Raw genomic sequence first — 21286 nt, 5'->3', positions numbered from 1 at the left:
AAATAGCAACTGTAAACAATACACGAATACCTTATCATCTTTGTATCTGTATACCCAATTGTACTCATAATATGGTCCATTTTGATATAAGATCTAGAAGCCATAAAGTTTGCCAACTAGAGTATTTTAATCTAAAATAATACAATAAAATCCTTTATTTGTAAACACGAATAGATCATTATATTTATGGCTTAATTATATTACTTAATATTCATCACTTTTTCTCTAGATTTATTTAATCCAATTGAAAATTAATTGATATAAGAATATTTAAAAAAAAAAGTATAAAAATCTCTAACGATTACTGTAATTAATATATACGAAAGAATATAATACCAATATCAGGATCATTACATTACGCAATATCGTGTTAATAACAATGTTTAAACAGGACTTACAAATCCCAAATGATATGCTTTTGTGTTATAGAACATTAGTAAAAAATGTCAATTTTAATGATAATTAAATAGGAGAATAAATAATATTGAAAAGACTTCGATATTTAAATGATTATAATTGATATTATAATAAAATATTATTCCTAATATTTGAAATATCTTGACGAAAAGACATGCCGTGTACTAGAATAAGTCTCACGTCCCGGCAGGGTTAATGTTTGCATTTGAGGTAGTAGATCACCTTTGACGTTTAAGCAGAAAATAATTCATTTACGTACTTATCTTTTCTTGTTTGCAGCCCATTCGGATTGATAACATTGCCGTTGTCCAAGCTGCATATTAAAATAACACTTATGATCGTCACACGATCTGCATTCGCAAGACAAATCAATATTTAAAAGACAACCGCGAGGACTACACATTTCATCTTACTCCATGTCAGTTCTGTTCCTAGATTCCTTCTGTCAACTGTACAATCCGAAGTAAGCGATTCCATTCGAGTACATTCGATGAATAAAGATGAATTTCTTAGAAACGGAGAAGAACTGGTCTGTGTAGCGTATATTCTAAAATACTCTAATCATATAAAGAGAGACATTTTATTTAATATTGATAATATTATTGATAAATGATTAAAAGAGATAATAAGACTCGTGTGATCGTGAATGTTATAGCTAAGTTAAAAAACGATTTGAAAAGTTTCGATTTATGTGCAAATTTACAACATCCAATTAAATTTCTCCGTTACTTTTTCTATCGATTTGATTGGTCGACTCGTTCATACACCTATACAAATTTTCGTTACGCGATCGAGTATTTGGTTTTACTAATCTTTTTCTTTTTTTGTTCTTACAATTAATGATTCATTTAATACGTTAGCTACTAAATTAGTTTCGTATAAATATTTATTTTCGTTTTATATTATGTATTATTAATTTTAAAAGAGAAAAATATACATATAAATATCTTCTTATTTGATTATATTTTTTCTTTGTTTTTACGTTAAATTATATTTTTATTTAAAGTCTACATAGGAAGTACGAGTTATAATTAGTTCGTTAATGACTATTGTAGTACTTAGTTGCAGCGTTTAAAATCATTTAATCTGCGCATGTAATGTAGTCAAGATGTCTGACAAAAAAATTTCTGTCACAGTTTTTCATAAAATGATTACATACACAAATTTAATTCGGAAAATTACATAATATAATATTCTTATTATACTAGTATGTAGATATTTCTTGGAATAAGTATGTAACTTTAACTTGATTGTATTTTTAGGTGCCAACAATATAGAAATGCCAGAAATAATTATAAATATGGCATATTGTTAGTGTGGTTTCAGTATTAAAAGCTAGGTATAACTGAGTGTAGGAATCTAATTTTTCTTAATGTAATTGTAATTTTATAAGTGAAACAATTAATATAATAAAGTACATAGTTTCTTAACACTGTAAGTTGATGAATTTGTTCTGATAATCATTACGCAATGTAGATAATGATTATCATATTGGACACATTATAAGATTATAATAAGTAAATTATAATATTCGTTAAGTTGAACAGAACGTTTAATCTGTTACAGTCTCTAAAACCTAAGAAAATGGAAATAAATCTTAAACGATTAGCTGATATTTTAAGCGTTTTCATCATAGCCATGTGCTTTATATTAAAGGTTCCACAAATTTTTAAATTAATTTCTGTAAAGTCTGCCAAACAAATATCTATTTTAGGACTGTCGTTAGAATTGACAAGGTAATATTTGATTATTCTACTCTATATTTTCTTGCAACTAATGACATATGGAATATTTTATTAGATTGAGAAAAAGAAGTTTATTTTAACATGTATATATGTGCATATGTGTATACACTTATAATTTAATATTGCAGTTATACGATAGTGGCAAGTTACAATTACGTTAATAGGTATTCCCTATTATCATATTTTGAATATCCAGTTATTTTAATACAAGACTATATTTTAATGTATTTGATATTAATATATTCGAGAAAAATGAATATATGGAGCTTATTGTCCACGATTGTATATATTACAATGAGCATTTGTTTTCTATCAGAAATTATACCAAAGATTGTTCTTACATTCTTAACGGTTAGTATAATTATTCAATGTTCATTCATGAATTTATCATCATTGTATAAATATTCACGGAAATATCACTTTTTAGCCAATGTGTACTCCCATATCTGCATCTAGTAAAATGATGCAATTGGTGGCAATTATTAGAGCTAAAAATGCAGATTCCATTTCACCCCTAACTTGGTTTATATCCGCTTTATCAAACTTAAGTAAGTTTTTTTTACAACCAGGGTAACAGTGAATAATACAAATAATTGTTAATTTTATCTGAAATGTCGATATTTGTTATTTCAGTAAGAGTATTTACCATATGGGTGGATTCTGTTGATATTTTACTATTAGGAAACTTCATCATATCTGTACTTTTAAGTTCTAGTATAATGTTTTCTTCCTTGTATTATAGATATTATAATGTAAAACAGGATTGAAGAAAATAATATTATTTTGTATATCTGAGTAGTTTCAAATAGACATCTTGAAAAGAACATTCAAGCACGTAAGTTTAAATGTAGGATTACTTCCTTTTATACAATAATACTAATATTTTTAAACAGTATTTTATTTGATGAAAAATACAAAAATAATCATTTATATAGATTCGTAAAAGGAACGATTGAAATCGCGCGCATTTTAATTAACTCGATCGTGCAATATAACAAAATTGAATAGTCGTTCGCGGTAAATGACTTTATACAATTAACGTCCATTAACAGTAAAAGGCTAATGATCTTTGCAATTAGAGAAGAACGCAAAATGAAATGCCAAGTAAAATATAATAAACTTGTGATTTCCGTGTAATTAGCGTTATCGCAAAAATTTTATCAAAATAGATATTAACAACCGAAGATTGAAAAAAAAATTGGTAAAAAAAGGGTAAAGATCGATCGATCGATAAATCATCCTTCGGTGTGTACATATATACATATATTATTTTTTCTATATCTAATTGTAAATAAAAAATATATATGTACGTGATAATTAATAGTTAAGCCTAAACTAGGTCAAACTTATCCGAAAAAGAAGAATGAATGAACGAACGCAGAAACGAAGACAATGATAGATGTTAGCATAGTAGATGCTCTATATAGAGTTTAATGGGTATAACATAAGAGAATATGTATATACACACGTGTAGGAAGGATACCATGTGGTTCCAGCATGTGTGGACCATCCTTCTTGGGGAGAGCCACCCACCCCCACCCTCCTTCGAGTCGCCGCTTCTCGATGACCCTTGGGCTTGACAGTCTGCATCGAGAAGCCGCTCGAACATCTTATATTATCGTTCATGACGCTTCGCGTTGGTTCCTCTTTCTCTTTCTTTCGCATAATTTTCGTTACGTGCTCGAAAGAGGAGAGAGAAAAGAAGAACGAAAGAGAATAGTGGAGTGTGGGTAGAGAGAAAGAGAGAAGATAGAGAGAGAGAGAGAGAGAGGAAATAAAAGGCCCTTAGTAGGTAGGATTTTCAAACAGAATCGTTGATAAAATCGAAGATCTCGATTGTCGGTCGTCCACGGACGGACCGGCAGTGGTGGATCGTTGATCGATTCTGTCACGATGTCAGGGTGGTGGTGGTTACACGTAATAACACATCTTCTCCTGATCGGTCTATTGGTAAAAAATTCAAAATCCGAAAGTTTAACGCCACCGTATTTCAATCTTGCCGAGGGCAAGGAGATCACTGCCTCGGCCACGTGCGGAGTCGATACTCCTGGACCAGAACTTTACTGTAAACTTGTTGGCGCGAATGCCGATCAAGATGAGGACATCAATTTAATTCAAGGACAGGTGAGCGCGGAATAAAGTTCGATATAAAAATATACTTATTATTGATGGGTCAAAAAGATGGAAAATATTTAATCAAAAATATTTATCAGATAAATTATATAATACGAATTTTTTTACTAATTTCCTTTCGAGTTGTCCTTTCACATTTTTCGATTCCATAAAATCACTAATATCTTTCAATTAATTTTTCACCAAATAAATTTCTTTATACAGATTTCTTCTTTTATATTTTTATTGGTAGGGTGATCTATATATTTTGTTCTGTTGAACTGAATTTTATCTACTTTAATTCTTTGAGACCAAGAGTTTATCGGTTTGAAGAAACAAAGACTTGCTTGCTCAACTATTTCCTTACTTTTCTAACTACTCATCTGCTAAAAAAAAAAAAGAAAACAATAATTATAACACGACTATATATAAATGTAGTTGCATGATGGGTAACGATTTTTGTATAAAGGATATAACGTTCGTGTTTCATTCGTATTGTTTCTTGGGAAGAAAGCCGATAAAGGAATAATTTCAAAAAGATCAGCATTATCATGCAAGAAAAACGTGTGTGAATGAAATCGTAAGGGAGAAACAGTACACTTCTTTCATTCATTTATTAATATCGTATTTAATTTGGTACAAACAAAACGAAGAATTAATAATTATAAATCGTATTAATGAAGTAGATGATTATCTTTCTGATAACAAATGAACAGCCGGCCTACATTAATTAAAACTGTTGAATTATTTTAACGAGAAACTATATTAAACACGTTTGCGACTTTTTTATCTTTTTTTTTTTAAACTCAATAATGATATCTCTCGATAATATATTTTAGATGAGAAAATTTTATAAATATTATATATGCGATGATTATCAGAAGTATTCAAGTTATTTATTTTTTATACTCTCTACGAGGAAAATATTCGTTCGTTATCGTAAAAACATTTTGTAAGCGGACGAAATAAAACGCTTAAAAAGTCAAAGTAAGAAGTTCGATAAAAGGAGAGATAATGTGACCTCTCGATACACTTTAAATTTCCGTTTCTTCTATTCTGAATATTTTCTTGGAATTTTATTAACCCATCATAAATTACAAAAAAAATAATCTAATATTTGATTAAATTTTATTCGAATAAAACAAATATAATTAGGACGATTGATCTCGTGTATTATAAAATCTAACACATTCTTGTATATAATACTCCTATATATTTTTGTTCAGGTATGCGATGTTTGCGATCCAGATAGTCCGGAAAAAAAACACCCTCCGGAATATGCTGTCGATGGTATGGAAACTTGGTGGCAATCACCACCACTTTCTAGAGGCATGAAATACAATGAAGTGACTTTAACAATTGATTTGGGTCAAGTAAGTTACCGAAAATAAAGATAAAAAGAAGAAAAAATATATAATAAATATATGTTACATGATTAAATTTTTTTATTCCTTTTTTAATTTATATATATATTTAATGAAAAAATAAAATTAATTATACTATATATAATTAATTTTAATATTAAATATATAAATATTTATTTATTTAATGCTAATAATCATAAAAAAAAGTTGTTACGAAAAATTATACTCGAGGGTGATGGCTGAACAAGCAGGAAAAAGATACAAACTTAGCGTGCAACTGTATATTATCTATTAAAAAAAAAAAGTTTTATCATGTTGTAGGCGTTTTCCTGCATGCCGGAAATAATTATCTTTGCATTATTTCCGCAGTAAAAGAAAAAATAATGAGTTTCTAATTACCATGCGAATATTTTGTCAATTGTTATTACATATTTTAACATGTTGAATATGTTTGTCATCTAAATCACAATCATTTTCTATTTAAAAAAAAAAAACTATTAATTGTCCGAAGGATTCATCGTTATTCATTCACATTTTGATTAAATTCTATCACGAGGAACAGAATGGAGGAAATCATAATCTGGGGTCAATGGTAGCTTATCAATGATTCTTCTTGTCGTTATCTCTATTAATGCTATTGTCGTGATTTTACACGATACAACGGGATAATATATTTTTGTTTGTTTGGCGGAAGTGAAGTTAAAATATTTTTTTACGCATTCATCCGAGCAACTTTCTTCATTTATTTTTTTTATCTTTTTAATTAGAGTTTTAATAAAGATGTACTCATGTATAATATATATGTATTTATGTATATAAATTAGGGTATAAGTAAACCAATATATTGCAATTGTATTATTACTGTTTCGTTAACAGGAATTTCACGTAGCGTATGTCTACGTGCGTATGGCAAATTCACCAAGACCTGGGCTATGGGTACTTGAAAAATCAAAAGATCATGGAAAGACCTGGTCACCTTGGCAATATTTTGCAGAATCCGATAGCGATTGCGTGACATTTTTTGGAGTTGATAGTCATAAACCCATTACTAGAGATGATAGTGTTATTTGTACTACTGAATATTCGAAGATAGTACCCCTGGAAGGTGGCGAAATACCGATTTCTATCTTGAATAATCGTCCATCGGCAAAACATTATTTTAATTCATCGGAATTACAAGAATGGACGAGGGCGACCAACGTGCGCTTTCGTTTTCTCAGAACAAAGAACTTATTGGGGCATCTTATGTCGGTTGTCCGTCAGGATCCTACTGTGACGAGACGAGTAAGAATCTGTTATTGTTTTTTAATTAAAAATACCTGTTAATTAGTTTTTCGTTACTAGCGACTCGTATACGGGTTGTCCATGCAAAGGGTTCGCATGAACGACCTACCCATATAAGGGTATTATATATTATTATTATATAATAATTATATTAAAATAATGTGTGTGTGTGTGTGTAATAATTATTGTTTCGTTACTAAGAATAATCTAATATATGATTTATTATATATATATAGTTAAAAAGTATTTATCATTTTCTGTATATTTTAGTATTTTTATTCAATCAAAGACATCAGTATCGGTGGTAGATGTATGTGTAACGGTCATGCGGATACCTGCGATATCCAAGATCCTAGCGTACCAAATAAACTCGTTTGTAGATGTCAGCACAACACTTGTGGACCACAATGTGCGACCTGTTGCAAAGGTTTTGAACAGAAGAAATGGCAACAATCTACGTCTTTTAAGAAATTTACCTGCGAACGTATGTGTCATTAATTAAATTTAATCTACATTAACATATTTACTTATACATCGACTATAATTGATAATATTTCAGCTTGCAATTGTTTCGGTCACTCGGATGAATGTATTTATGATCCGAAAATTGATGAAAAGCATTTGTCTTTGGACATACATGGAAAATATGAAGGTGGTGGAATATGTCAAAATTGTAGAGACAATACGAAAGGTATTAACTGTAATGAATGCAAACCGAAATTCTATAGACCACTGAATAAACCTCTTAATGCTACTGACGTATGCCAACGTAAGTTAATCGTATAGTTTTTAAAAAGAACGCTAATTGTATTATAGTTGATTTTAATAATCATACTTTGCTGTAGCATGTAACTGCAATTACTTTTATTCAACCGGAAATTGTGCTGATGCTACTGGTAAATGTGAATGTCGCGAGGAATTTACTCCACCAAATTGCGATACATGTAATCATGGATACTTTGGATATCCTGATTGCCGTCCTTGTGAATGTCATTTACAAGGAACCGATGGATATTATTGTGAAGCAGGGGATGGCCCATGTCCTTGTAAAACAAACTATGCTGGTCATTACTGTGATCTCTGTGCAGAAGGCTATTATAATTTCCCTGAATGCTTACGTAAGTATGTCTTAGAAAATATTTCTAAATCGTTTTATCTCCAAAATACGCATCCATGTGAATATAATGTTAAAGATCTTACGTTAAAATATTATTGTAAAAATAATATTCATTTGTAGCTTGTGATTGCAACGAACTTGGTTCTCGGAATAGTGTTTGTGATGTTCTTTCTGGTAATTGTACATGTAGAAATAATTATGGTGGAAGAACTTGTAATATTTGCGAAGACGGTTATTTCAACTATCCTTCATGTACATGTATGTATGATAAGAATATTAAGAAAAAAGTAATAATTTTACAAAATTAATATAACTATTATTTACATTATTTAGATTGTAACTGTGATACAAGAGGTACGAAACAAGGAATTTGTAACAAGGACGACGGTGTATGTTTGTGCAAAGAGGGCTATGGTGGTACTAGGTGTGATCAATGTATTAATGGATATTATGGATATCCTAACTGTAGACCATGTAACTGCAGTTCCATTGGTTCTTCTTCCATTAGTTGTGACAGCATAGGAAAATGTTCTTGCCTTGCAAATTTTGCTGGAAAGGCCTGTGATCAATGTAGTCCAGGATATTACAGGTATCCAGAATGCATAGGTACGAATTGGATTTATAGAAATTGATGTTTATGATATATATTTTATTAAAATATATATGTACTTTTTTATATAAAGCGTTTTTTTTATTGAATTTTATATTACAGCTTGCAACTGTGACAGTCATGGAGCAATTGGTGTATCCTGCGATGCGGAAGGCGATTGTCAATGCAGAGAAAACTTCGATGGATCGAGGTGCGATCAGTGTAAAGAGGGCTTTTATAATTTCCCAACTTGCGAAGGATGTAATTGTGATCCAGCAGGTATTGTTGAAACTTTCCAAGGATGTGGTAGTTTACCAATAGGGGAACTTTGCCAATGTAAGAACCGTGTGGAAGGAAGGATTTGTAACAAATGCAAACCTTTATATTGGAATTTGCAACAACATAACGCAGAAGGATGTGAAGGTAATTCAAGTCTTTCATTCCTTGTCTCTAATATTTAATAGTTAGATGATCTAAATATTTTCTTTTTTAGAATGCCAATGTAATATACCGGGTGTTATTGGGAGTATTGGTGAATGTGACGTGAAAACTGGTCAGTGCATTTGTAAACCTGGAGTGACCGATAGAAGTTGCAGTCGATGCATCGACGGAACTTATAATCTTCAAGAGAACAATTTATTCGGTTGTTCCGGTAAATTATGATAATCGCTTGAGTTCAATCCAAATATTTATTATTATGCATTTAAATAGACATTAATATTGTAAATAATGATTTATAGATTGCAACTGTGATATTGGTGGATCTGTTAATCCTATTTGTGACAAGCAAACTGGACAATGTCAATGTCAGCCTCGCGTAACGGGTTTGACATGTAAAGAACCTCTAGAGGCACATTATTTTCCAACTCTTCATCAATTCCAATATGAAGTAGAAGATGGCAGAACTTCTAGTAACAGTCAAGTACGATATGGCTTTTCAGAACATTTTTTCCCAGGTTATAGTTGGAAAGGATATGCCGTATTTTCTGCTTTACAAGACGAAATTATTCAAAATGTTTATATACATAAATCTTCTTTATATCGTATGGTTATGCGGTATGTTAACCCTAACAATGAGCCGATTCTTGGAACTATTAAAATTACACCAGATAGTCCTGCTGAAGTGGAACAACAATTTAAAGTTCAATTTAAGCCAACGACGAAACCATCGTTCGTTACAGTTGCAGGAGCCCATGACAATCATCCTTCACCTATGGTGATGAATCCTGGATATTGGACTATCAGTATAGCTAATAAGAAAAGTCTTTTCCTAGACTATTTCGTTCTGTTACCATCAGAATATTATGAAGCAACTATTTTAACTCAAGATGTTAACATACCTTGTAAAGTTGGTTACAAAGGACTCTGCCGTCATTATGGATATCCTAACTTAATAAATTTTGATTCTGTTCGCGGTACTGGAGGTTTTCTCAATGACAACAACATAAGAATATCTTTGACAGAATATTTCTCAGATAAAGAGACCCTTCAAGAAATCGATGCAGAAGAAATGCCAGTTATCAATGATAGTCAAGAAGAGATTCACTTTGAACTTAGAATATCTAAACCAGGCCCACATGTGCTTGTTATAACATACGTTACCTCTGCAGAAGATAGCGAGACTTCTGTGTTATTGATCGAAGCAAATACCGTTGGAAAAGGCAAAGTTACACTTTATCCTTGCAGATATACAAGCATTTGTCGACAAGTAGTAACCGACACATATGATAGAGTTGCCATTATGAACTTCCAGTCAAATTACGTAAGCATAGTTTTAACTGGAGAATCTACTTCAAATATTGCGATTCACTCAATCGTTGCTATTCCATATCATCGCTGGTCCTTAGATTATATCAAACCAAAATCTGTCTGTGTTAGAAAGAATGGTAAATGCGTACAAGGCCTTTTCCCTAGCGCACCCGATTCCAAAAAGATCGAATTTGAATCTAATAATGCGGTTATTGAATTGGATAGTCGGCCACACGGTATTTACGATAATACCACTAAACTAATTTATTTAAATGATAAAGATGCAATGGTAGATATTCATGCCAAAGTTCCAGAACCTGGGGACTACGTTTTCATCGTACAATATTATCAACCAGATCATCCAAAATTTGATTTAGACGTATTAGTACAAAATGGAAAGTTTTATGAAGCTAAAGTTTCTGTACCCCATTGTCCAAGTAACAGTGGTTGCCGCAGCATTGTGCAACAAATAGATGGCAATACTCAATTTCAATTAATTGAAAACTTTGTGATTACATTTAAAGAAAGCAGTGGAAATGGTATTTGGTTGGATTACATATTAGTCGTACCTGCAGACCAATATAATGATAAAATCCTAACAAAAATACAGTTCGATCAGACTAAGGAATTCCTTAAAAAGTGTGGTAATAATCATTTCTATATAAACGTAACAGAAGAAGGATTTTGTAGAGATTCCATATTTTCATTAACCGCTAATTACAACAATCGTGCTTTATCCTGTAATTGTGACATTTATGGTACAACTAGTTTTAAATGTGAAAAGTTTGGAGGACAGTGTCCGTGTAAACCTAATATCATTGGCAGAAGATGTGAAATTTGTAAAACAGGATATTATGGATTTCCTAATTGCAAACCTTGTTCTTGTCCTAGTAAGGTACTTTGTGAACCTGAGACTGGTAAGTATCGTTTACAATTAATGTAGTGTTCAATTTCTCTTATACTATTGTCATGATTATTATATTAATTATGATTTATTCGTTCATGTTTTAGGTGAATGTATTTGCCCTCAAAGAGTCATTGGCGAACGTTGCGATCAATGTAAACCAGGCACCTATGGTTTTGATCCCATAATTGGATGCGAAGAATGTAATTGTTCTTTTCTTGGCGTGATTAATGGCGATATGCAATGTGATTTGTTTAATGGCAACTGTAGGTGTAAAGAAAATGTGGTTGGAAGGCAATGTGACAAATGCATATCTGGATATTCACAATTTCCTCACTGTGAAAAATGTGACTGTGACGTACGAGGAACAACATTAGATATTTGCGATCAGTATACTGCTGAATGTTTCTGTAAAGAAAATGTTCAAGGTTCTGCTTGTGATGTTTGTAAAGAAGGAACCTTCAACATTCAAGCAAGCAACGAAGAAGGTTGTACAAAATGCTTTTGTTTTGGAAGGACAACACGTTGTACTTCCGCGAACCTCTACAGAACTCATATTTTGGATATGAACAACTGGGAACTTGCAGTACAAAATGAGAAGACTGGAAATTTATCATTTCTAACAACGATACCTCAAGAAATAAATTCAACTTCTATAATCACTGATCTAATAGCTAATGACATGTTGGAAAATATCGTGTACTTTGCAGCTCCTGAAAGTTATCTTGGCAAAAAGTTAACTTCATATGGTGGATTTTTAAATTATACGATAAGCTATAATACTGGACCATTTGGAAAAGCAGTAAGTGCGGCGGATGTAATTCTTCAAGGTCCAGATACAGTTCTTCTTTTCTATGGTGACGAGCAACCACCTTCTTTTACAAATTTTGTGGCATCTGTTGAGCTTGTAGAAACCAACTTTGTGACAATAAGTCGTTTAAGTGTTACTAGAGAACAAATTATGGTAGTTCTTGATAATCTTCAAGGTATATATATTCGAGCTACATACTGGAACCCTAGCATTTTGGCTACGTGAGTACTAATATTTATAAACTATTTTGATATAGTTTTTCTTTATTTTAATAATATTTCACATTCATTTATTTTTTCAGATTGTCCTATGTTAGCATTGATATTACAACAGAACAATACTCTGCTGAATACAGTATCCCAGCCAGTAGTGTAGAGCAGTGTCAATGCCCACCAAATTATCAAGGATTATCTTGCGAAGAATGTGCTCCAGGATATTACAGAGTACAATCAGGCCCTTACGGAGGATATTGCGTACGATGTCAGTGTAATGGTCATGCGGATACTTGCGATGTTAATACCGGCGTCTGCCACGTATGTCTTATTTTTGTCTCTTTTTCTTTAGAATGCTATTTTTTATGCAAAGAAATATTTAAATTTAAACAAAATTTGTTAGACAAACGAATTTACAAGTGAACGATACATTATTCCTTTTACAGGATTGTAAAAATGGTACCAAAGGCGATCATTGTGAATTCTGCCAACAAGGATATTACGGAAATGCAACTATCGGCACCCCTTCAGATTGTTTAATTTGTGCTTGTCCACTTCCTGTCGCATCTAATAATTTTGCGTTTAATTGCGAAGTAAATGAAGAAGGTAACAAAATCAGCTGTGAATGTCTTCCTGGCTATTATGGTGCAAGATGCGAAACTTGCATTGCCGGATATTATGGAAATCCAGAAGTTTATGGCGATTACTGTAAACCTTGCGAATGTTCGGGTAATATTGATACCAATCAAGTTGGTTCTTGTGATTCTATCACTGGAGAATGTTTACACTGTTTGTACAATACGCACGGAGAAGCTTGCAATTATTGCGCGCCTGGATATTTTGGCGATGCTGTGGAAAGAAAAGATTGTCAAAGTTGTTCGTGTAACAAATGTGGAATGAAACATTGCGATAATCACACTGGTCAGTGTTATTGTAAAGAAAATGTTATCGGTGAACAGTGCGATCTTTGCCTAGAAAATCATTATGGATTTGATTCTTGCGAAGGTTGTAAGCCTTGCGATTGCAATATTGCTTCAGATAGCAAACAATGTAATGAAACAACTGGCCAGTGCCAATGCAAACCCGGTGTTACCGGACGGAGATGCGATCAATGCACTCCTGGTTATTGGAATTATGGTCCAGATGGTTGTACATGTGAGTATAAACAAGATAAATGATAAAACATATTATAAATCTTTAAGATAATTATAAATTCTGTTAAAAAAATATTGTTAAAAACAATACATTTACTTCTTTTACTTTTTCTTATAATTTCAGCATGTGGTTGCAATACTGGATATTCCGTTGGTGCATCCTGTAACACAACTACGGGACAGTGTTCTTGTCTTCCTGGTGTTATTGGTGAAAAATGCGATCACTGTCCATATCGTCACGTTTTGATTCCAGGACAAGGTTGCTTTGCATGTGATTCTTGTATTGATGATTTACTTGATGTCACTGATGTGCTCTCAGATCTCCTAAATACTGTATTTCATGAATACAATGTAAGTTTTATCTATGAAGATTATTATTTTTTATAGACACATTTTTATTCTATACTTGTATGTATCTTGAAAATGATCGTTTTGTATAACATATCATTTTTACAGATGGTAGCTGAAAGTTATTTTACAAATCAGCGTTTAAAATTCATTAACGACACAGTCAATGACTTTTATCCAGAAGTTATGCTACTTGATCCAAAAAGAATTAATTTCTTACCGTTGCAACAAAACTTATCGCGTCTTGGGCAAGAAGTATCGAGCCAAAAACGTCGTTCCGATTATGCTGCTGAAGATAGTATCAAATGGAAACTCGGTGCTGAAAATACTCTAAATAATATGACTGGTTTAGAGGAAGATGTAATACGTGAGATAGCTTTAGTTAATTTAATAGTATCTGAAGTGCAATCATTGGCTACCAATATAGAGCTTAGACCAGGTGGTAAAATCGAAAATACGGTAAAAAAGGCAGAACAAATTCTGAACAAAATAAAAGAAGTATCTTTCGTTAATTTCCGTGATAACGCAATCGATCAAGCTGATCAAGCTAATATTCTCGTATCGGAAATGCTACAATATAATTCTCCGATAAATAATTTGACCTCAATGGCGTCAGATTTACAAGACAAGATCAAAAATATTAGTACCAAAATGGATGACTTGCTTGATATAACAAAAAAAACTGAAGCGTCAGTAGCCGATGTTGAAAATCTCAATAAAGATAATAGAATGGCTACGGAATCTGTTAACTTTGATACCGTTAAAAATATTTCGTTTGAGGCTAAAGAGGATCTAAACGCTGGTACGGAACTCAATAAAAATGCAACTCAACTGTTAAATGAAACTGATTCTAATATTAAGATTTTAGGTAAACTTCATTATTTCTATTTTATTGGAATTATTTTATTAATGTTTTTAAAATACTATATAGCTAATAGAATATATCATGAGAAAATGTATATTTCCACAGAATCTAATACATTGCAAGATGTAGTAATGGATTTAAACAATACCATTTTGCAAAATGACGAAAAGCTTATTAATTTAGAAGGTCTTTTAAAAAAAGCAAATGATCATGCTGAATCTCTTTACAGTCATTCTTTAAAATTAGACAATCTATTGACAGATACACGTAATACAAATGCTGTACGTGCTGTTTCTGCATATAGGAATATTGAAAAGGCCATCCAAGAAGCTAATCATGCTGCTCTTAACGCTTCTTATGCTAGTAACAATGCAACAGCGTCAGTAAGTTACTGATACATTTATCATTTTAACATAATTTCATTTTAGAATCAATTTCAATTTAGAATCAGTTATTATGATTTTCTAATCATGATATAATCTTTTCTATTGCAACAGTTTTCCACAATAGAACAAGAAATAAAAAATTCTCTCGATCAATCTGCAAATTTGCTTGCCTCTGCAGAAATAGTATTGGAAGAAACTACAGGAAAATCTGAAGAAAATCTCCAGATTGCAAGGACTGAAAAAGTATTTACGGATTCTCAAAATAAAAACAATCAAAGATTATTAGATCATATTGATAAGTAAGATATAAATATTATAATTGTCTTCTATTAATTACAAATAATAAATTATACAGGATGTTTGAGGATTTTTCGTACAAACGTTGTGAGCGTATTCGAAAAAACCTCGATACCTTGTATACAAAATATTCGATAATTACGACATTATTATACCAGTGATTAACGGATCTTTTTCATAGAAAAAAAACATAATACTATGTTATGAATTATGTAATATCTTATCTAGATAATATTAAGAAAAATTTAATTATATCCTTATATCAAAGGTGATTTTAATTTTTAGCACGCTTTCAAGTATTCCATCGCAATCTTCATCGGTAGCACACAATGCCGTCGATGAAGCTACTAAAATAGAATACAATATAACAAATCTTATGCAAAGCATAAATGGTACAATCGAAAGTATACCAAATGATCTCAAAAGAACTAAACAGCTTACAAGGGATATGTCCGAATCTATACGAGATATTTCACAGGCTAAGAAGCAATTGGACGTTGTCGGTAAAATGGCACCTAATATTAACAATTTTCTTAACGATTTGAGTAAAAACCAAAAAGCGATGAACGAAACAGGAAACGATCTTCAAAATAAAATGAATGCTTTAAAGAACAAGATAGCAAATGCTAGAGAATTAGCAGACAGGTTTAAAACAGGTCTGACCTTCTATAGAAACACTACTTTGGAATTGAAAAATCCAGAAAGCTTACCCCTGTTAGCAACATCTAGTAAAATTTCATTATATTTCCGTACGAATAAAACTAATGGCTTCCTTTTATATCTTGGAAATGAAGAAAAAGTCAAATTACCACGTGCAAAAACAGTAAGTAATAATATATTATACAATATTTTCATTTGAAAGTTATGGAAAATTAGCAAAATTGAAATTAATTATACAAAATTATACTTATTTGTCTTTATTACAGCATGACTTTATGGCACTTTTAATAGAAAGCGGATATCCAGTACTTATACTAGATCTTGGCTCTGGACCAATGAAAGTTATTAGTAATAAATTTGTATCCGACAATGTTTGGCGTCAGATAATTATTGATAGGTGAGTACATTTCTAATTAATGAATGTTGAACTAATAATAAATAGATCAATAGATTATTGTAGATAATCAAATAAATTATGTAAATAGGACTGGAAAAAATGTGAAATTAATAGTACGCGAGGATATTGGCGAGGGCAAAGAAAAGGAGTATGAAACGGAAAAAGTATTACCAGGAGCATATTCTATATTTAACGTCGATCAAGAACATTCAAAACTATTTGTTGGAGGATATCCTTCTTCTTTTAATATTCAAGATGTAGTAACAGCATCCTCTTTCGAGGGTGAAATGGAAGAATTAGTAATTGGCGATATGCCAGTTTCTTTCTGGAACTTTGTGGATGGTGAAAATAATAGAGAAGGTGCTAACGAAAGAGACAAATTGATAAACTTCCAATCTAGTACAGGATTTAGATTCGATAAGCATGGATATGCAATTTTAAGTAAACAAAATGCTCAAATATCACAGGATAGTAGAAAGTTTAGTATAAAATTAAAATTCAAAACATTCGCGGATAATGGCTTGATATATTTAATGGGCAAGGGTAAACAGTTCTTATCTTTGGAGATGAGAAATGGCCAGGTATGGTTATAAATATTTCTTTAAATTATTGTATAAACTACTTACATCATGTTTCAAAAATATAAATACCTCCCTTAAATCGTTTTTATAGATACTATATCAGTACGATCTTGATGACGGTGAAGTTTCTCTGACATTAACCAATAAACTTAATGATGGCGAGTGGCACAGTTTAGAAGCATTGAGATTTGAAAAGATTGGTGTTCTTAAAATTGATGGTTCAATGGTTTCACGAGGTGAAGCTAAGGGCAACACTAAAACTCTTCAATCCTTGGATTATATTTATTTCGGAGGATATCCACCTAATGCTAAGCATCCTTATAAACCAGTTACGAATAGTGGTTTCGAGGGATGCATCGATGATGTCGTTATTCTTGATACATCGGTTGATCTTAGTAGGAACATACAAGCCTTTGGAGTTATACCTGGTTGTCCAGCTAGGGTAAATTATCTATTTTATTTTTCCCCCCGAAATTGACCTTATTTTAATCGTTTCATCGACGCAGATAAAATTCATTTTTAATTTTAGTTCGCTAGTTTGGTATCTTTTGAAGAAAATATGCCGGGATATGTGAAATGGAATAACGTTTCGGTATCCAACTTCCTTCAAGTTAATTTGAAATTCAAAACACTGGCAAATGATGGACTCATATTTTATGTCACCAATCCGGATCAAACATCTACAAGTTACATGGAACTGGTCGACGGTGTATTAATATTTAAAAGTCAAGGGGAAGAATTGAGAACTGATCCAGCTGAAATCAAATTCAATGATAATGAGTGGCACGTTGTCACGGCGACACATAATGAATCATCTTTGAGACTTGATATTGATGACATTAAAAATTATAGCACCGATTCACCACCCCCGTCGCTACATATTCTTTATGGAAATCTTTACATTGGTGGTATACCAGAATTGTTACAAACGTCTCAAAACAATGCAAGAACACCGTTCGTCGGTTGTATCGGCGATGCTACTTTGAATGGGATTATTATTAATTTTGCTAACACGACTGAAAAACCTCATGTATTTTTGGGAAAGTGTAAAGGCGGTGAACAGTCACGTACGTTTAATCTCTTTAATAAATTCTTTATCTGTAGCTACAAAATAACAAACTACCAAGTAAACATTATTTTGTATAGCCATTACCTCTGTTGATGAGCCAGAAACAAATGGTTGGATACCGCTGTTACCTACAGAAAATCCCGATGACACTATTAAAGGCACAACACAAATTAGTTAGTAATTATATATAAGTTAATCAAATGTATATATATTTATTAGAAATAATTATATATATTTTATTTACTCCTAGATATAGTAGACTTTGAATTTGAAAAGGAGGATGAGGATAAAGAACCTGGTTTGGAAGGACGTGTTCAACAGATGGAATTAACAACTGAAATAATTACAACAACCACTCCAAAACCAATTCTATCTCAAACTGTTGACCAATGTCATTTACCTTATAATCCAGCTACCGATCCTGATCTCGAAAATGCATGGAGATTTGGTATGCACATGTTTATACTTCAAAATTATAATAACTAACTAATATTCATTAAAACTTTATTTCTATAGATTCTAATAAAGTTTTCTATTATTAATATTATTATTATATTCAGGTACTAAAAACAACAGCCGATTGGAATATAGATCTATAAATGGAAGATATAGAGATTACTATGACTTCCAAATTAACATTAAAACAATGTCTGACAATGGAACTGTTTTCTTTGCCGCAGATTTAAATAAACAAGATATGATCGCTTTATATGTTCTCAACGGAAAGGTAAGAGAAATTATGTATAACATTAAAACTACTATTTTGTTCTAATTCGAATGTAAATTGTCATAAAAATAATATCTGTTTTTTCAAGATTCATTACAAGTTTGACTGTGGAAGTGGACCAGTCGTACTTATGAGCGATAAATTAATAAATGATAATCAATGGCATTATATTGTTTTTAAGAGGGATAAACAACTTGGACAACTTTCTGTAGATAATGAAACACCAGTAATTGGCTCTTCTCAAGGAAACACTGAAACTATCAGTGTTAATCCACCATTTTTTGTAGGAGGTGTATCACCAGAATTGTTTAGCGTGACGCAGTCAAGAATAGTACGAGCTTACAAATTTATATACAGAATTGCGTATCACGATAAATAAGTGTATATAGATTCAGCATACTAAAATAATGAAGAATTTTTACATTTTTATATAATAAATCAACTCCTAGTTATACTTATATAATAAAATACAACTACTTTTTCAGGGCTTAAGCACAATGTTCAGCGGATGTTTAAGCAATTTTATGATGAACGGTCAACCTGTTGGTGAACCTGCAATTAAAGTAGGTGTAATACCATGTTCAACTCGAATAGAACCAGGGCTGTTCTTCTTCCCAGGAAACGGTAGTAATCTGTTCAAAGCAAGTAAGTGATATATACATGTAATTATACAGACATACACACTCGTGTATATTTCATTTATCAAAAATAATAATAAATCTTTTCAGTTGATCGATTTTCCGTTGGGCGTAATATGGACATTCAAATGGACATAAAACCACGTGTAACTTCGGGACATTTACTGTCAGTTCATGGTAAACGCGATTATCTAGTTTTGGAGATGATTAATGGTACTGTTAAATTTCTTGTTAAGACCACTAAGGGTTCTATAGAAACTTCATTTGAACCATCCAAACCTAATTCCTTATGCGATGGTAATTGGCATAATATCCGAGGTAATATAGATTTTTTATATCTGATATATGTAGATTTATCTATTACCTAGATACTTATCTTCCATTTTTCTCGCAATAGCTGTAAGACAGAAAAATGCTGTACTTTTATCCGTTGATCACAAGGCTGCTCCAATAGGAATTAGTGATAAAAATATAGTACCAGTATTGTCAAAGCATCCAATATTCATTGGAGGTCATCCTATGCTGGGTAGAAGATTACGTGGAAGCACATCACAGTCTCAATATGTCGGTTGCATAAACAATGTATACATTAATATGAAATCCATTCATTTGGGTCCTGAACGAGCTTATGGACAAGTTATTGCGGGTGTTTGTCCAACAATATAAGTGAGTAATATTATTTGAAGTTGGAAGTGTACGAAGTACAATTAAATCTTTATGTGGTGAATGCGTTAACTAGAGTGTACAATCCTAATAACACTCTAACACTCTCTTTAAGCGCAGAAAATATTGTGTCACAGGCATAGTAATAAAATAATTACAAAATACTCCTTAAGAACCTCACGCCTAGTCTAAAGAGTAATGGGCAAAAGACTGATTTTTGCATTTCCTTTACATTCAGTAGGAAGCATTTCATATTGCCAATAAAAGTAATAACGATTATAGAATATTTTGTATTGTACGTAGTAGAAATTTATACTTGGCACAATTAAGTTCTTAAGATATTCTTAATAATTTTGATTTAATTGTATTGCATAGCCAAAGAGAATTTATTAATAAAAAAAAATGTAAAATATAAATTACTATACATTCAATGAAAAATATCGTTTGTTTATATTTTATCCATAAGATGAATCACACAAAATGAACTAAGTTTTGATTTTATGTACGTACGAGAATCTTATTGATTTGTATATTTTTTATTAAATATGATAATATATATTATTTGGAAATTTTTAAATGTAATAAAATTTAGGGAATGAAAGATATATATATATATATCTTATATATATATATATTTTTTTTTGTTTTCATCTGTTTTTAATTGAGAAAAAAATTATAACATACTCCAGCTTTAGGAAAAAATTTGTGTAATTCATCTTTCAAAATACTATTCCTCTGATTTTCACAGCATAGATAATTCTATCGTATATCCTTTTACAAGACAAACTTATTTAAATATATATTTTATCTACCTTGTTAGAGTTTCGTAAATATCATAAATGAAACATTTCTAAATTATAAACAATTCATTTTAATAAGTAAAATGTTTTAAACATGGCTCTTTGATGGAATAAAAATGATTGTATATATACACATGAGAAATTACATATAACATTAATATACAACACTTTGTACAGAAATTATATTTATATATAAGTCTTTAAATATATGCTATGCTTGTCTTTCTTCTTTTTTCTTTCTTTTTTGTAAATTCTTTTAAACACTATTTCGAAGACCATGTAATTTGTTTAACAAATAAAATTATTGCTGCTATATTAATAGCACACACACTCTTCTGGTATTCTTATAAATTAATGAATTTAATAAATATCAATATATATATATATATAAATTATT

The 21286-nt window shown here is 31.2% G+C and overlaps 3 protein-coding genes across 7 annotated transcripts in view; 2 read left to right on the top strand and 1 right to left on the bottom strand.

The window, feature by feature from the left end:
- The window catches only part of LOC122521008 (homeobox protein 4-like), a 4376-nt gene extending 3181 nt beyond the window's left edge, over positions 1-1195 (bottom strand). The window contains exons 1-2 of the mRNA XM_043641381.1: positions 677-1195; positions 1-131 (exon numbers count right to left, since the gene is read on the bottom strand). The exon at positions 1-131 is cut by the window's left edge and continues 4 nt beyond it. The gene's annotated coding sequence lies outside the window, so the exon portion shown is untranslated. The remainder of the gene's footprint in view (positions 132-676) is intronic.
- Positions 1196-1517: 322 nt separating this feature from the next.
- Positions 1518-2986, top strand: LOC122521009 (solute carrier family 66 member 3). Of its 5 annotated transcripts, none has more exons than XM_043641386.1 (6): positions 1518-1624; positions 1680-1756; positions 1984-2153; positions 2291-2513; positions 2590-2710; positions 2796-2986. In XM_043641386.1, exons 3-6 carry the CDS (start codon positions 2002-2004, stop codon positions 2927-2929), a joined length of 630 nt encoding a protein of 209 aa, XP_043497321.1. In that variant the 5' UTR covers positions 1518-1624; positions 1680-1756; positions 1984-2001; the 3' UTR covers positions 2930-2986. The 5 variants fall into 5 exon arrangements, with proteins under 5 accessions (XP_043497321.1, XP_043497318.1, XP_043497320.1 ...); XM_043641383.1 differs by having other exon boundaries at positions 1680-1851; XM_043641385.1 differs by having other exon boundaries at positions 1518-1768.
- A 435-nt stretch (positions 2987-3421) lies between these two features.
- Positions 3422-20253, top strand: LOC122521422 (laminin subunit alpha). Its single transcript, XM_043642154.1, has 30 exons — positions 3422-4286; positions 5501-5647; positions 6515-6922; positions 7193-7406; positions 7482-7691; positions 7768-8040; positions 8160-8297; positions 8373-8645; positions 8752-9051; positions 9122-9280; positions 9369-11294; positions 11389-12313; positions 12394-12625; positions 12751-13459; positions 13583-13809; positions 13915-14674; positions 14777-15054; positions 15169-15356; positions 15640-16177; positions 16281-16411; positions 16500-16992; positions 17084-17434; positions 17522-18059; positions 18139-18234; positions 18312-18509; positions 18622-18788; positions 18877-19119; positions 19274-19433; positions 19517-19744; positions 19824-20253. Exons 1-30 carry the CDS (start codon positions 4056-4058, stop codon positions 20090-20092), a joined length of 11010 nt encoding a protein of 3669 aa, XP_043498089.1. The 5' UTR covers positions 3422-4055; the 3' UTR covers positions 20093-20253.
- Positions 20254-21286: the final 1033 nt, after the last annotated feature.

Source organism: Polistes fuscatus, unplaced genomic scaffold (genome assembly GCF_010416935.1).
Source record: "Polistes fuscatus isolate 324 unplaced genomic scaffold, CU_Pfus_HIC Scaffold4, whole genome shotgun sequence".
NCBI classification, from domain to species: Eukaryota; Metazoa; Arthropoda; class Insecta; order Hymenoptera; family Vespidae; genus Polistes; species Polistes fuscatus.
The sequence above is the reverse complement of the archived record's forward strand: the minus strand, read 5'-3'. Positions and strand labels throughout refer to the sequence as shown.